The sequence below is a fragment of the Coloeus monedula genome (genome assembly GCF_965178545.1).
Source record: "Coloeus monedula genome assembly, chromosome: 1".
NCBI classification, from domain to species: Eukaryota; Metazoa; Chordata; class Aves; order Passeriformes; family Corvidae; genus Coloeus; species Coloeus monedula.
The window spans coordinates 5,424,918-5,439,108 of record NC_138781.1 but is presented as its reverse complement, the minus strand read 5'-3'; the positions used below and the strand labels follow the sequence as shown (position 1 = coordinate 5,439,108).

Genomic DNA, 14,191 nt, shown 5'->3' with positions numbered 1-14,191 from the left:
TCTTTCCCTGCTTTTCCTTCCCCACCAGTGCCTCCGAGAGTACTCCACAAATGCTTAGATTGTGGTCCCCCATTGAAGGGCGTGCCAAAATGCAGCTGTGGGTTTGGAGGCAGCTGGTTTAGCATCCCCTGGCAAGGGGGTGAAGTGGCTCATCCCAGCAGATGCTGCACTGCAAGGTGAGCACCCAGCAACCTCAGATTTCCTAGCTCTGCTCACCCCTGGCATGGTTTGAGGGAGAGATCTCTGAAAGCAAACCCAAACCTCAAACAAAGGGCCCAACTTCCATAATCAGACTTGCAAGAATGCATCCACAGTTGCTTAATTGCTACATGCAATTACCCTCCAAATTAGAGGGCAATTACCCCAATTCAGTGCACAATCTCCGCCGTTTTATATTATAAAATTACACGTACAAATAGCTATATAGGGACATAACGAAGTGTTTGCAAATAACTTCAGCTGCATACACTGTTTCATGTATAAAGCCCGGTGGTTTTGACAGTCAGGCAAACAGACTGTCTGGTAAATCACTCAGTGTTTATGCAGACTATTTTGACACATCCCATCTTTTCATATATACTTTCATTTTAGGTTTTCAAAAGGGGACAGGCAGAGATAAAGAACTGAGATTTATAGCAGCCTTCAGCCTTGGGGAAGATATTCCCTATGTATCTAATTATGAGATAGGAGCCCAGCAGCTGCTAACACCTAGACCTGGAGTTGCTACACTGGATCTTGGCTATAATTTAGAAGCTGTTGGATAATGATACAGCCTCAGTGATCTGTCAGCGACTCCAAATTAGGAGAGCAGGGTTTACTTTCAGATCAGCAGCAAGGTCCCATGTCTCAGCAAGCTGAAGTCCTTCAGTTCACGAGGATCTTTTTTTAATGAGCTCCCTCTGTGCCTTGCAACTCCCAAGTAGAGGGGAGAGGTCTTTCCCTGTCGCAAGGTGCTTCGACTGCTCTTCCCATCATTATGTGCCTCAGATGGGTGCTGGGGGTCCTGCTTGGCAAAAACCTGGAGATGCTTCAGTCATTTGGAGCACAAAATTGACCCAGGGGAATCAGTGTAATGACAGTTCCTCAGGACTGAGGTCAGAAAGTTGATTTCCACCCCAAAAATGGGTGATGGTGGGTAGCCTCCCTCTGCCTTCATGATGTATGGGAGTTATTTGGGCTTGGTATTTTGTGTAAAGGTATTTCTGTGTGGCTTTTGTTCGAGCCACACTGCGTCATCCCTGAAGCACTGGGTGGATGCAGTGGGATGCCAGAAACCCATCTGCTCCTGCAAAGCCTGATTCTTCCTTAGACTTTGATTTCAAACAGGACTTCAGGCTTTATTGCTTAAACAAGTATTCATGGATTGTGGTATTAAAAGGCTGATTGTTTTTGCCTGGCTGCTGACACGAGGCTCTTTTCCATGGAGAGAGCTGGGGCTGACAGTGGGATGCAGTGCTGGGGATGCTGTGCTTCTGCCCCATGTCCCTGCTCCTGCCCCACATCCATGCTTCTGCTTTGCAACTTTTTTTCCCAAATTTTGCTTTTTGGCTGGTGGAAGAGGCTTAGGCAGGAGAGGAATGGGAGCCAAATGAATGAGACCAGGTTCCAACAGCAATCTTCAAACACTTGCTTAGCAAAGGTTTTATATCTCATTGCACCCAAGTCCCATTGATTGTCTGCCAAAAGCCAGGCAGTTCTCTGGGATTTTTATTTTCCATCCTGCATGAGCAGGATATTACCAGGCAGTGCCACCAAATGAAGGAGCTCAGGAGATTTCCTATGTACCAAGGCTGCTATGAGGCAGATGACTAGAGCATTGTGAGGAGGGGGAGAGCAGGACTGTGGGGACACAGCCCCTTTAGTCTGTCTCAGGCTGTGGTTTGTAACTGCACTGAAAGACTTGTTTCAGGAAAAGCTCTTTTAGCCAAAATTAATGGTGTCCCTCCTGTCAGATCCTCAAGTTTGGTGCAACACTTCTCTTGGACCAGGTTGTACTGCTGGGGGAACAGGGGAGCCCAGTCAAGTCCTTGTGCTGATGCAGCAGCTGTGTGAAAGGAGACAAGCTCTTCCTGCACATATTTTGGGGAATACCCTCTGATTCTTCTTGCAACTTGAAATGAGAAGCAGGACATGGTTATCCATGCCTTTGTCACTTGGCAGAATAGTTTGTGCTGGCAGGGACCTTTAAAGGGCATTTAGTCCAACTCCCCTGCAGCAAGCAGGGACATCTTCAACTACATCAAGTTGCTCAGAGCTCTGTCCAACCTGACCATAAATGTTTCCACAGATGAGATATCTACCACCTCCCTGGGCAACCTGTCCCAGTGTTTTATCACCCTCATTGAGAAAAATATTTCTTCCTTATATCAAATCTAAGTATTTTTTTAGTTTGAAACCATTACCCAATGTCCAGCTCAGTGTGTTTTACAGACGTACAGTGGCCTTGGGAGTATCCATTGCCCAGGGTGGGAAGAAGAGGGAGGAAAAACTACCTGGCTCCCTGGGGATGCAGGAGCAAAGCTCAGATTTCCTTCTCTTAGTCACCACCTTTCTCCCTCAAAGGGAAAAGCCCCTGTTTTGACTCCCCCTCCCTCTGTTCAGTGAGGGTTTTACCGAAGAGAGTGCAGAACAGGCAGTTAGCTGCAAACTTTGGTCTCTGCGTGATCCATTACAGAGCAAGGTGTGAGTGTTTCTTGATGAGCTAAAGCAGCAGGTAAATTAATACCCAGGCCTGGAGACGTGCCCCTTCCTGCTGAGACCATCTTGGGTACAAACAGAAGGGTTTCTTGCAGTTGTGAGCACCCAGCGGGGTGAGGATCCTACCAAATGGCTTTTAAAGAGATCTGAAAGCAGATAACAAACACGCAGGTTTTTAAAGTGTCTTCTTAATGCAAGCATCCTTAGGAGCTGTTATAAAGAAAGCATATATCTATTTAGTCATCCAAAACTTTATGCATGCTTTTATTCAAATCATCTAAACTTTGACAGCGGGGGGAAAACTGGGAAAGGCCTTTTTATTGGCACGGTTGCTGTTTGCAGAGTTGGGTTTGCGTGTTTGCAAGCAGCTCTTAGTCTTCAGCTGAAACTTGTTCCAGAAAAGACAACTGTCTTGGGGGAAGGGAGCCTGGGCTCAACACAGGATTTAGCAGCCTCGGTTTGCTGGTCCCATATCCGATACAGCTCCTGCTTCACATCTTTTCAACGTTCCCTTTCCAAAGCACAGTGGAAATATCGAATCTCACCGCAGCTCTGTGCATTGCATTGACCGTTGTTGCAGGTGGAGAAAACACAGCCTATGTGATATTGCTTGGGGTTGCACATGCTGGTGGCTGAGCTAGGATTAGATTTTGGGGCTGCTTTCCAGCGAAATGGTTCATTAAACCTCCCAGCTTTCTGGGAGGTGGAGTTGGGGAGGGAGAGAAAATTTCTGTCTTGGTCAAATGTGATATTCAGTTTGGGATGATGAAAATGATATTACGGAGTGTATTTGCAGAGTCGTGCAGAAGGTGATAAGTGAGGATTAGGTGTCAGGTACCAGCTGGTAGCTGTGTTACAATGGTAGACTTGTTACAATGAAGGTGCATTTTACAATGAGGGTGGTGAAACTCTGGCCCAGGTTGTCCACTGAGGTGGTGGCTGTAGAAGTATTTAAGGTCAGGTTGGACTCTGAGCAACCTGGTTTAGTTGAAGATGTCCCTGCTCATTGTAGGGATATTGGACTAGATGACCTTTAAAGGTCCTTTCCATCCCAAACCATTCTATGATTCTGGGAAGTTAAGATATTTATTCTTTCCTTTGTAAGTAAAAAAGATATTGCCCTCCACCCCCCCCACACAAGAAAAAGCTCTTTTACTTTCCTGCTGATTTAACCAGTATTTAGCAAAAATGCTTAATCTGCCCTAAAAATATACGGTGTAAGTATCAAGAGAACAAATATCAAGGCTTTAACAAGGAGTGTCAATATTGACATTGTTCTGTGTTGAGGGATATTGGTAGGTTGTTTTCATTATTGTAAGCAACTTGTCAGAGGAAAACTCTGATGGAGCTTTGCAAGCGCTGATAAAACCTGCAGGTGCTATTGAAATTGAGCTCTCGTTCATGTGTGCTTTGAATATAATTTCCAGTTTCAGAAGTCAGCTTTATGACATTCTCATACCCCTACTCCCTTGCAGTCTCCCACGATGCAGATCAAGCAGTCTTCCTAAAAAGAGTTATGAAGGGTTGAACACCTCTTCAGCCTGCAAAGACATCTTAGTGTGATGAGTTTGCTCCGTGCCATGAAAATGACCCACTGCTGAGTCCAGGTGTTGGGACTGGGAGCAGGTTAGACACATCATCCCTAGCTTATTCAGAACTGTGGTTTTCCATCTAGAAACCTAGTTCTAGCCTTCACAGAGGTCTGGCTATTCTGGGAGCACAGCACTTTTGTTTTACCATCCTGTGGGACCTATTTGTGTTTTCTACCCTGTTGTCAACATATTTTATTGAGATACCTACATTTTCCATGATTGCAATCCATCAAAATAATGGCCAGGCCTGACCTTGCCTTAGGTTGGGTAATCCCAAAGAGAGATGGCTGCAGGGCATTTCAGAATTTACAGAATCATCAGCTTCATGGTACAGGGCACACAGTACCTTTTGTGTTTGTCTGCTTACAAGATGTGTGTTTGTTTCATTCTTCATTTTGTTTTAAAGTAATCCTCAAAATGCCACAAAGCAGAGTATTTCCAGATGAAGAGAAGATTTCTAAGGTTTAGGACAAAGGAGGTCACCTGCAGATATCAGTGTTCCCTTACTTGACTCTGGTTTTAATGGATGTGTCTGCAATTGTATTTCAGTTCTGCCATATGATGGCTATGGGGGAATTGTTTCCCTGGGGACAGTAGGAGCTCCATAGTCCTTTGGCACAAGGTTCTAAAGCAGGAAAGACCCACAGGATATGGAGACTCCTTTGTTTGTGGTGGCCAAGCATCCGTTTGTGGTGGCCAGTCTTGTTTTGGGGAACAGAGTTTGTTGCTGAAGTGCTTGTTTGAGTGGAGAGGCATGGGGAGCCGTGCCAGCTGCAGCTATAAAAACGTGGCATTTATCATATGGAGACTTGCCCAAGTAAGCCTGAACCAGGCTCTAAATGAGGAATGGCCACTGGTCTGGCCCTCCTCTGCAGGATGAATATTATCTGTTCTCAGTTACATCCTACCCATGGAAGAAACTGTATTTTTAGGTGATATTTCCCAGAGTAGTGGTGGAGAGGGAGAGTAACTCCACTGCATGACATCCCAGCAAGCATCAAGTAGCACCCTGGGAGGTTGTCTTTCCTAATCAAGGTTTCTGTGGTTAGACATTACTGGGTATGTGTTGCCTTGTGCGTCCCCTTTTTTAGGGTCCTAAGGTTGAAGCATTGTGCAGAGGAGATCTGGAAAGTTCTCAGCTGGCCTCTTGACTTCACCATGAGCTCCTGTGTGACCTTAGGCAAACCTGACCTCTCCATCCCCCACCTCAACCCAGAGGAGAGGAATAATCTGTGCTGAAGCTCACACTGCTGAGCTGCTCAGCTCCCAGGGAATCAAATGTATGCATCACCTAAAACACAGCCATGTGGAGATATGCTTCCCAAGATTTATTCCTGATTTTACTTGAATGTTCTTGGGGCTTGATTTCTTTTTCAGGACCAGGCCATGGGGAGGCTGAGACAAGGGAGTGCATCTACTACAATGCCAACTGGGAGCTGGAGAAGACCAACCAGAGCGGCGTGGAGCGCTGTGAGGGGGAGAAGGACAAGCGGCTCCACTGTTACGCCTCCTGGAGAAACAACTCGGGCTCCATCGAGCTGGTGAAGAAAGGCTGCTGGTTAGATGACTTCAACTGCTATGACAGGTAATAACCCAACTGGTTTGTCTAAATACAGGTTTAATCAATCCTCTAAGTGCAAAGGCTTGTGATTTTTCGCATAGAGGAAAAGAAGGCAAGTCCAAGTTAATTGGCAAAATCATCCCCTGTAATTACTTCTGTTGCTAATGCAGCTCTCAGAATTGTCACTTACCTGCTTTGACTTTCTAAATAGAAGCTGCAAAAGGCACTTTTAGGGGTTTTGTGTTGTGTTTTGTTGTGTTTTTTTTCATACCTAGCAAAGCTTTGATAATTCAAGCATTCATTGAAAAACCTGTCCTGTACCATCAAATGGAGAGCAATATGTTCTTCCAGGAGCATTTGGCGATAGAAGTGAAAACTTGGAATCATTTGGAGCTGTCTAGAAAAGCACAGATATCTGGGGGTGGTTAGGGGTTGAGATATTCTGGCACTTGTGATGTGGCAAAAAGTTCCACTGTTCTTTGGCTGAGTGAAGAGAAGGGCCAGGAGAAAGAGTGGGGCAGCAAAAGCAATATGAGTTTGTGTGGCACTGCCTGTAGAGAGCTGAAAAGAAGTGAGGTTTTGTAGTACGAAGGCTCCAGCCTCATTAAATAGCTGGGAAAATTAACTAGTCTTTTCTCACTTCCCTTGATGCAATTCTACAGGGGGGAAAAGAATTACAGCTAAAGAAAACAGCCCTATGAAGTTCCGCAGTTGAAAAGGACAGTGTTCAGTAGCTCTAAGCTCAGGGGTTTTGTTAAAAAAAACCCAAACCAACGATCAACAAACCAAGCCAAGCCCAGCCCTTTCAATAAGGATTAGCAACATAAAATTCAAGGATTTGCCTCGATATAACACCGATGTAGGTTGATCTCACCTTTGTGCAATTCTCAGCTGTGCATGTTTGTAGCTTCTCCTTCCGAAAGTTTTTAGGAACACCAGGCGCTAAGCTGTGGGGTTAAAGTGGGACGAGATTTGTCCAATGGCTGCAGCGTTTTCTCCCTTTGGTGCTGTGCACTTCCCCTGCTTTTGTGCCTGTTGTCTTGGCTTATCTCAACTGTGAGTTGTTCCTCATCTTTGTTCTATTTTTAGCTCCAGGGTTACTTTCCTACCACACCTACTCCCTTGCCAATTGAGTAGCCAGGCTCTATATATAGTTAAATTTTTATTCTTTCCCAATAAATCAATCCTCCTTGGCCCATTAGTCATCTTAATGCTGATTCTTCTGAGAACAGAAGGTCACTGTAGTTTCCTACTTCCAAGCAGAAGTGTTTACTGTAAACAGATTTCTCCTTTCAGTGCCTGCTCTCATATCCAGTGACACTTGTATTGTCACTGAGTGTCTCTGCAGGGATGTAGTGGTTCTTAAACTTTGCTATAATGTGTTGCTCTGTTACAATGGTAAAAAGTTTCCAGGGCTCCTCACCAGTCTTTTGCAGCCATAGAATTGAGCATTCAGTATGCCACAGCCTGACTTTTCAAAGCCACAAATTCCAGGGCAAAGCTAAAACACCTTCTGAGAATTAAAAAGCAGTAAAAATATCAAAAGCAACATTTGAAATAAAGGTTAGCTTTAATTATATAAAGGAATAAAGCCTTTTTAAATGCAGTGCTTTTCATTTTTTCTCTTCCCTTGAGTGCCCTTGGCAGAGTTTCATGCAGGCAGTGTTGCATACCAAGGTGGCAAAAAAGGCTAAAACACTGATTTTTCGATTAGTGGTGCTGTGCTGATGCCCTTTGTGTCTCTGGCACCTTTGGATGCCGAGTTTCTGGGAGCAGCCTTGGCAAATGCACCTGTGTTCTGCCTCCCTGATGCAGGGCATGGTCCTGCTCTGTTGACTGCTGCTGCTGCTCTTGGAGCACAGGCAGCACACGCTGGGATGTGCCAAGTGCTGCCTCCTTTGTTGCTACAATGTGGAAAAATTTTGGAGTGCAGGGGTTGGGACATTGAGGGTGACGGCTCCTTACTCTATTCTTTTTCTTGAGGAAACAAGAACGTGGCACATGTACATTTAAGGTTATAGGAAAAAGGTAGTGTTTAAAAATCGACTTGTGTGCGCTCGTTTATTTACACAGCCCTGCCGGAGAGGTCATGTTCACATTCCCTGCAGAGCACGTGAACCTCTCCGAAACGTGCCCTCACTGCCACAGAAAAATGTGTCATTCTCTCCCACTGTCTCATTTGTAATATTTGCTAAGTGTAACATGTCATACATACCTGGATGGCTTCACTCAGAGGCAGGGATAATGAATTGCAGATGTGGAGCAGGCTGTTTTCACTCATTAGCTTGATTTCTTAACCAACAGATTTAGCAAAGGATGTGTTTTCTATTGAAGGCTCCAACATTGATGCTGTTAAATCCAAAGGGCTTGTTATCTGATTTCACAAAAAAGCATCTGGAAACATTGTTTAACTTGTTGAAACATCTTTGTTCATTTGACTAAGTCAAATGGCCACTTTTTTGCTTTGAAGTTTAAAAAAATGAGAGCCTGAAAAACCAAGTGCTTCCCGGATGAGACCTTGGAGGAGACAGTTTTGCTATAGTCAGTTTTTTCTCTCAAAGGGAATAAAGCACTGAAAACTGCCCAGTGCTAGGATTGAAGATAGCCCTTTCCATTCTTCTCATGGCAGTATGTCAGTGATACCACAGAAAGGGAGGCTTGGCTTGGGTTCAGAAATGAGTAATAATGTCAAACGCATATGATTGTTTTGCTACTTCCTCCAAGTGGTTGAGGGAAGGAAGTTATGCATATAATTTAGCTGGGCTTCAGGAAATAGTTTGATACAGTTCTCTGCGGAGAGCAGCTCTGCAAGCCTAATAACTAAAGCAGAGTGTAGCATAGCAAAAGGTGGCAGGGAAGGGAAGCAACATTTAAGAAACAGAAAGAAATGACAGCTAGAGTACTGCAAAAATCACTGCACATCTCTTTTGGCATTGATCTGTGGGGAGAGGGAGGATGTGTGGAAGTGGAGTTGGTCTGATCCATGGAAGTCCCCTAAGGCCTTGCACAATGTGGAAGGAAATCTCAGTGCTGGGAAGGCTGTAGCAGTACCTGGATAAGAGGCTAAGGCAGAAAATGAGAGCTGCAACCTGATTTTCTTAAAGGTTTTTTGTGCAGAAATAAGCTTTTTATAGAGGACATGGCACTTGAAAATTAAAAACTCCAGAAACAAAATGAGAATCATAGGACCCTAGAGTGGTTAGGGTTGGAAGGGACTTTCAAAGATCATCTAGTTTCAACCCCCTGCCATGGGAAGGGATACATTCCACAGGACCAAGGATGATCCAAGTCCTATCCAACCTAACCTTGGAACACTTCCAGGGATGGGTCATCCACAGCTTCTCTGGGCAACCTGTGCCAGCGCCTCACCACCCTCACAGTAAAGAATTTGTATCTAATATCCAACCTAAACCTGCCCTCTTTCAGTATAAAGCCATTACTTTGAGCTATCACTACATGCCCTCAGACCTGCAGCCTCCTCCTGCTGCAGCAGGGCTGTTGCTGCTGCTGTCTGGTGCCCTTCAAGTGCTCAGAGCTGGTGATGCTGAAGGCTGTGGGAGCAGCATTAGCTCAGCCCTCATCATGTGTGCTTTATGGCACAATCTTTAATTGCATGATCAAATGCTTCTGTGCCCTGGCAGCATTCATATGGGCTGTGGGAAAGTCACTGTTCAGGGACTGAGGCGTCTCTGTCGTTTTTCTCCTCATTCCGTTAGCAGCGGCGGCTGTTATTTATTACTCACCATCTAATGCCCTCAGTACATATGGAAGCATTTGTTTCCTTCACAGTTTTTTCAAGGGTCCTTGCTATCCACTGGGGTATTTGAGTGCCAAGTTGTTTTCTGTAAGTGGAGACTGCTGATCTGTGTGGCACAGCCTCAGGAGAAGGTGTGTGGAGAAGACAGTTTGGGGCAGATTGGCTCCCAAGGACAAGAGGCAGGAGTTGGCTGACGTTGTTTTTCTCTCTTCTTCACTCCGTGTCTGTCCCTCCCTGGCACAGGCAGGAGTGCGTAGCCACAGAAGAAAACCCTCAGGTGTTTTTCTGCTGCTGCGAGGGCAACTATTGCAATGAGAAATTTACCCATTTGCCCGAAGTCACCGGCCCAGAAGGTGAGTGACTGGGAGGACGGGGAGTTGGGGTCTCTTCCCCTAGACCCAGTTTCCAATGACTTTCATAGAAACATAGAATGTCCTGAGTTGGGAAGGACTCACAAGGATCATCAAGTCCAACCCCTGGCCCTGCACAGGAAATCCCCAAGATTCACACCATGTGCCTGGGAGTGTTGTCCAAATGCTGCTTGAGCTCTGAGCTTCGTGTTGTGGCCACTTCCCTGGGGAGCCTGTTCCAGTGCCTGACCACCCTCTGGGTGAAGAACCTTTTCCAAGTATTGGTCCTAAACCTCCTCTGATTCAGCTTCATGCCAACATTGAATTGCTAGATGTTTTGGTTACAAAGTCAGAAATCCTTTTGCTACAGTTCTTTAAGAACAGTTTTTTAAGGTTGTTTCACTCTGTGGCTAAAGCAATGGATACCATCAGTAAGAATTAGGTTTTCTTTATGGTGAACAGTTCACCGTGGGATGTTACAAAACAAAATCCCACACGAGGGAAAGAGGGCAGAGTGATTTATACAGCATGGATTGAGCCTCAAATTCTTAAAAGGTGTTTGACACCTTCCTCATTAATTTCATAGGTCACAAGTCTCCAGATACCTTCTGGGATTTTTGCATTTGATTCTATTTTGTTGGCCTGGGGATTGAAAGGGAAAGGGTGTGTGTCAGCTTTCAGAGTCTGTGGATATGCATCAAGGAAGAAAAGTAATAGCAGGACCTTCTTCAGAGGCTAATAGAAAAATGATGATTCTTTTAGGTGTATACTTTTTAAAGTATCATTCAATAAAAACTATTAAAGCAGGTGAATCTTTTCCTCAGGTTGGTTTCCACCACTTTGAACTACCTGCATTTACTGAGATGTTCCAACAGACCTTTATCAGATTTTCCTGGGCTTTCCTGATAGGTTGTTTACATGGGTTATATTATCTACTGTTATTAACGTACCCGTAGCAACCTAGTAGCAAATATTCTTTCTCTCACAGGTTTTTGTTTAATTTGGCAAGTCTTGCTATTTTTTCCTTCCCTGTCTCCAACATAGCAACATGGCTCCATTTAGTATTCCCATTGTTTGTGTCTCAACTGCACTGATGTAATTTGGAACAAGAACTACTGTGGGAATAGTGCATTTGATTGTGGCTCCGGCAGCATTTTACTAAAAACTGACAACTTGTCAATCACTGTGAAAGGTAAAGCAACGCTGCAAGGGATTTTATGCTCTCTTAATACATTTGGAAGGGTTAAGAGGAGGAAATGTTCTGCTTTTATGTATCCCAGCAAGAAATACCTATCTTAAATAAAGGTCAGATGGAGGCTCAGCTTGCAAAGTGTGGTTTGGGCAATTGTAACTCCATTACTGACAGTACTTCTACGGAGAGGAGAAAACCACGGAGCCTTGTGAATACTGTTGGGCGGGATGGGACGTGCCAGCCAGCACTGTCAGCTTTGGAATGGAGAGACAGATGGGGTTTGGTTGCATCTGGATGTGCAGCTGACAGTGCTGCTGCATTCCTGAAGGCCCTTTTCCCTCGCTTACCCTGCTCTTTCCTCACAGTCATCTACGAGCCACCGCCGCCAACGCCCTCTCTGCTCAACATCCTGGTGTACTCCCTGCTGCCCATCGCGGTGCTGTCCATGGCCATCCTGCTGGCCTTCTGGATGTACCGGCACCGGAAGCCTCCCTACGGCCACGTGGACATCATTGAGGTGAGGGAGTCACTCCCCTTTGTTTGGGCCTTGCAAAAGGCACAGAGGCTGCTCAGTGTATGTTCACATCCACTTTTGCTTCACTCTTTTCAGGTGGCCTAAATTTTCTTCTCTGTTTTTGGAAGTTGGTGTCACAGTTGGCCTCCATGGAAGTGTTGGACTGATGGGTTTAGGTGGGGTTATCACCATGTCTGAGATACCTGGGGGAGGGAATTAGACAACCCTGCCCTTCCTCCCAAACTCTCAAATCCATTGCTTGATTTCAGCCAACTTTGTAGAGCATCAGAGATTCTGAGAGATGATAAAGTTCCTGCCAGTTTTGTGGGAGGAGGGAAGATGCTTTCCCTGATGAAGCTCAGGTTTTGTGAGCCCTCAGAGAATGGATGCAGGAGGCATTAGGGTGACCTAATTGCAGCCTTCCAGTATCTGAAGGGAGCCCTCAAGAAAGATGGAGAGGCACTTTTTACAAGAGCATGTAAAGAGCATTCCCACAGGACAAGTGGGAATGGATTAAAATTGAAAGAGAACGGGTTTAGATTAGATAGTAGGAAAAAATTCTTCCCTGTGAGGGTGGTGAGGCCCTGGCACAGGTTGCTCAGGAAAGTTGTGACTGCCCCATCCCTGGAGGTGTTCAAGTCCAGGCTGGATGGGGCTCTGAGCAACCTGGTCTAGTGGGAGGTGTCCCTGTCCATGGTAGGGGGGTTGGAACTGGATAATCCTTAAGGTTCCCTTCCAACCCAAACCATTCTGTTATCCTACCATCTAAAGCAGGTAGGACAGAGCTCCAACCCCACGCATCCTGTGGGGTTAAATTGTTCTCCTGGACAAAAGTAGAGTTTAAACAGATATGATCTGTATGATGCTGACAGAGCTGTTCACTGCCCATGGCTGGGGTGACGTGGAACATACTAATGTAGTGAAGAGCAGTGGGAGGTTTTAAATGTAGTTTGCTGTCTGGTCACAAAGATCAAAAGGTTCCCACTTTTGGCAGGAGGTAGCCTTGAGGACATCAGTGCTTTACAGCCCAAAATAACTTTTGCTTTGAAAACACAGGAGAATTCAGGTTTTGCCCAGAGCATGGCAGGCAGTAGTGCCACGAAGTGACACTTGGAGGTGTAGACTGTTATATGTCTTCTATAACAATACCCTACAGAGCAAGCAAGAGAGGGAATTTCAGGCTGTTCTTGCTGCAAACAGTACATCTAAATAATTTGTATTAAATAAAATGTCACTTCTTCACACTTCTTTCCCTACATGCAGTCTCTCCATTCCTCCCCTCCCTTTATTTTACAGTCCAGCTTCAGCTGGTGACAGTGGTTTTTTTCTCCTGTGCAGGACCCTGGCCCACCACCCCCTTCTCCCCTGGTTGGCCTAAAGCCCCTGCAGCTCTTGGAGATCAAGGCCAGGGGACGCTTTGGCTGTGTGTGGAAGGCTCAGCTGATGAACGACTACGTAGCAGTGAAAATCTTCCCTATTCAGGTGAGAGGGACACTGCATTAGGTTCTTACTTGCCAGAGGCTTCCTCACCAGTGCTGAGATGCTCTAAGTGCCTATGGAGATTATGGTTTTTAAGACCATAACAAAGAAGCATTTGAGCTCTTCTGCTGGGGGAAAAAGTTCAAGGACCCTTCCTTCCTACACTTCTCCGTGCATTATCTCATTACCAAATGCTTCCAAATGCAGTACTTGTTGCAAGAATGGCAAATCCCAGCACATTCTGAAATCTACAGGGTATTTTAACTTCCCTGCAAATGCCTGTGTTGTTTAAATCCAGCAAGGCAGGGTGCAGCTGTGGTGTCCAGAGTGCACAAAAAGGGCCAGAGCCCCAGCTTTCTGTGTCCTGCCTGGGTGGGTTGTAAATCTGTATCCAAACCTAGTGAGAAGTTTACAGCCTCCAAAGGCAGAGCTCCAGTGCTGTGCAAGCTAATTGCAGTGCAGCATTTCTGTCAGCTCCTGTCTTCTGCTCTAGGAAACCTTTGAACACTCATGGCTTGATTCTCTAGGAATTGCAGATGAAAAGAGTAAAGCAACCAAAAGTCAAGTGAAAGAAAAATGACTAAAACATCTTTGTGCTCCTCCGCTGTCTCCTTCATTACTTTTCCACCTCATGTTTGTTGTCATAGCGTTGCTAAAGGAGATCTGCACAACTTCGGTCCAAGTCAGCTGTGACCTACTAGTAAATATTCAATTGAGCCTAGATTAGATTTTGAAATTGCAACAATTACAGCTACAAGGCTGATCTGAGTGCTGCATGCACAGGCTTTATTCTTGCAAGTATCCTTAGGAGATCTTGACAAATCTTATTTCTCAGTAAGGTTGAGTTTGGCTTCCTCTCCACTCCCCACACATGTCCTTTAGGAATAGCTGAGGATAATTTTGGAGAGGGCAGACTAAGGACAGCAATTTCCAGTCTTTCTTCTTTAGGGAAAACAGGCTCATTTTGAAGGGATACATCACATCCTATCACTGGAGCATGATTTTAAGAGTAGTGTGAGCTGCTCTGACTGAACTGAAGGAGCTGTTTG

At 45.3% G+C, this 14,191-nt stretch overlaps 1 protein-coding gene across 1 annotated transcript in view; it reads left to right on the top strand.

The window, feature by feature from the left end:
- Positions 1-14,191, top strand: part of ACVR2B (activin A receptor type 2B) — a gene marked incomplete at both ends in the record, with an annotated part of 95,527 nt that overhangs the window by 70,229 nt on the left and 11,107 nt on the right. The window contains 4 exons of the mRNA XM_082299309.1: positions 5,667-5,874; positions 9,851-9,960; positions 11,515-11,666; positions 13,002-13,145. Coding sequence (XP_082155435.1) covers positions 5,667-5,874; positions 9,851-9,960; positions 11,515-11,666; positions 13,002-13,145 — 614 coding nt within the window. The remainder of the gene's footprint in view (positions 1-5,666; positions 5,875-9,850; positions 9,961-11,514; positions 11,667-13,001; positions 13,146-14,191) is intronic.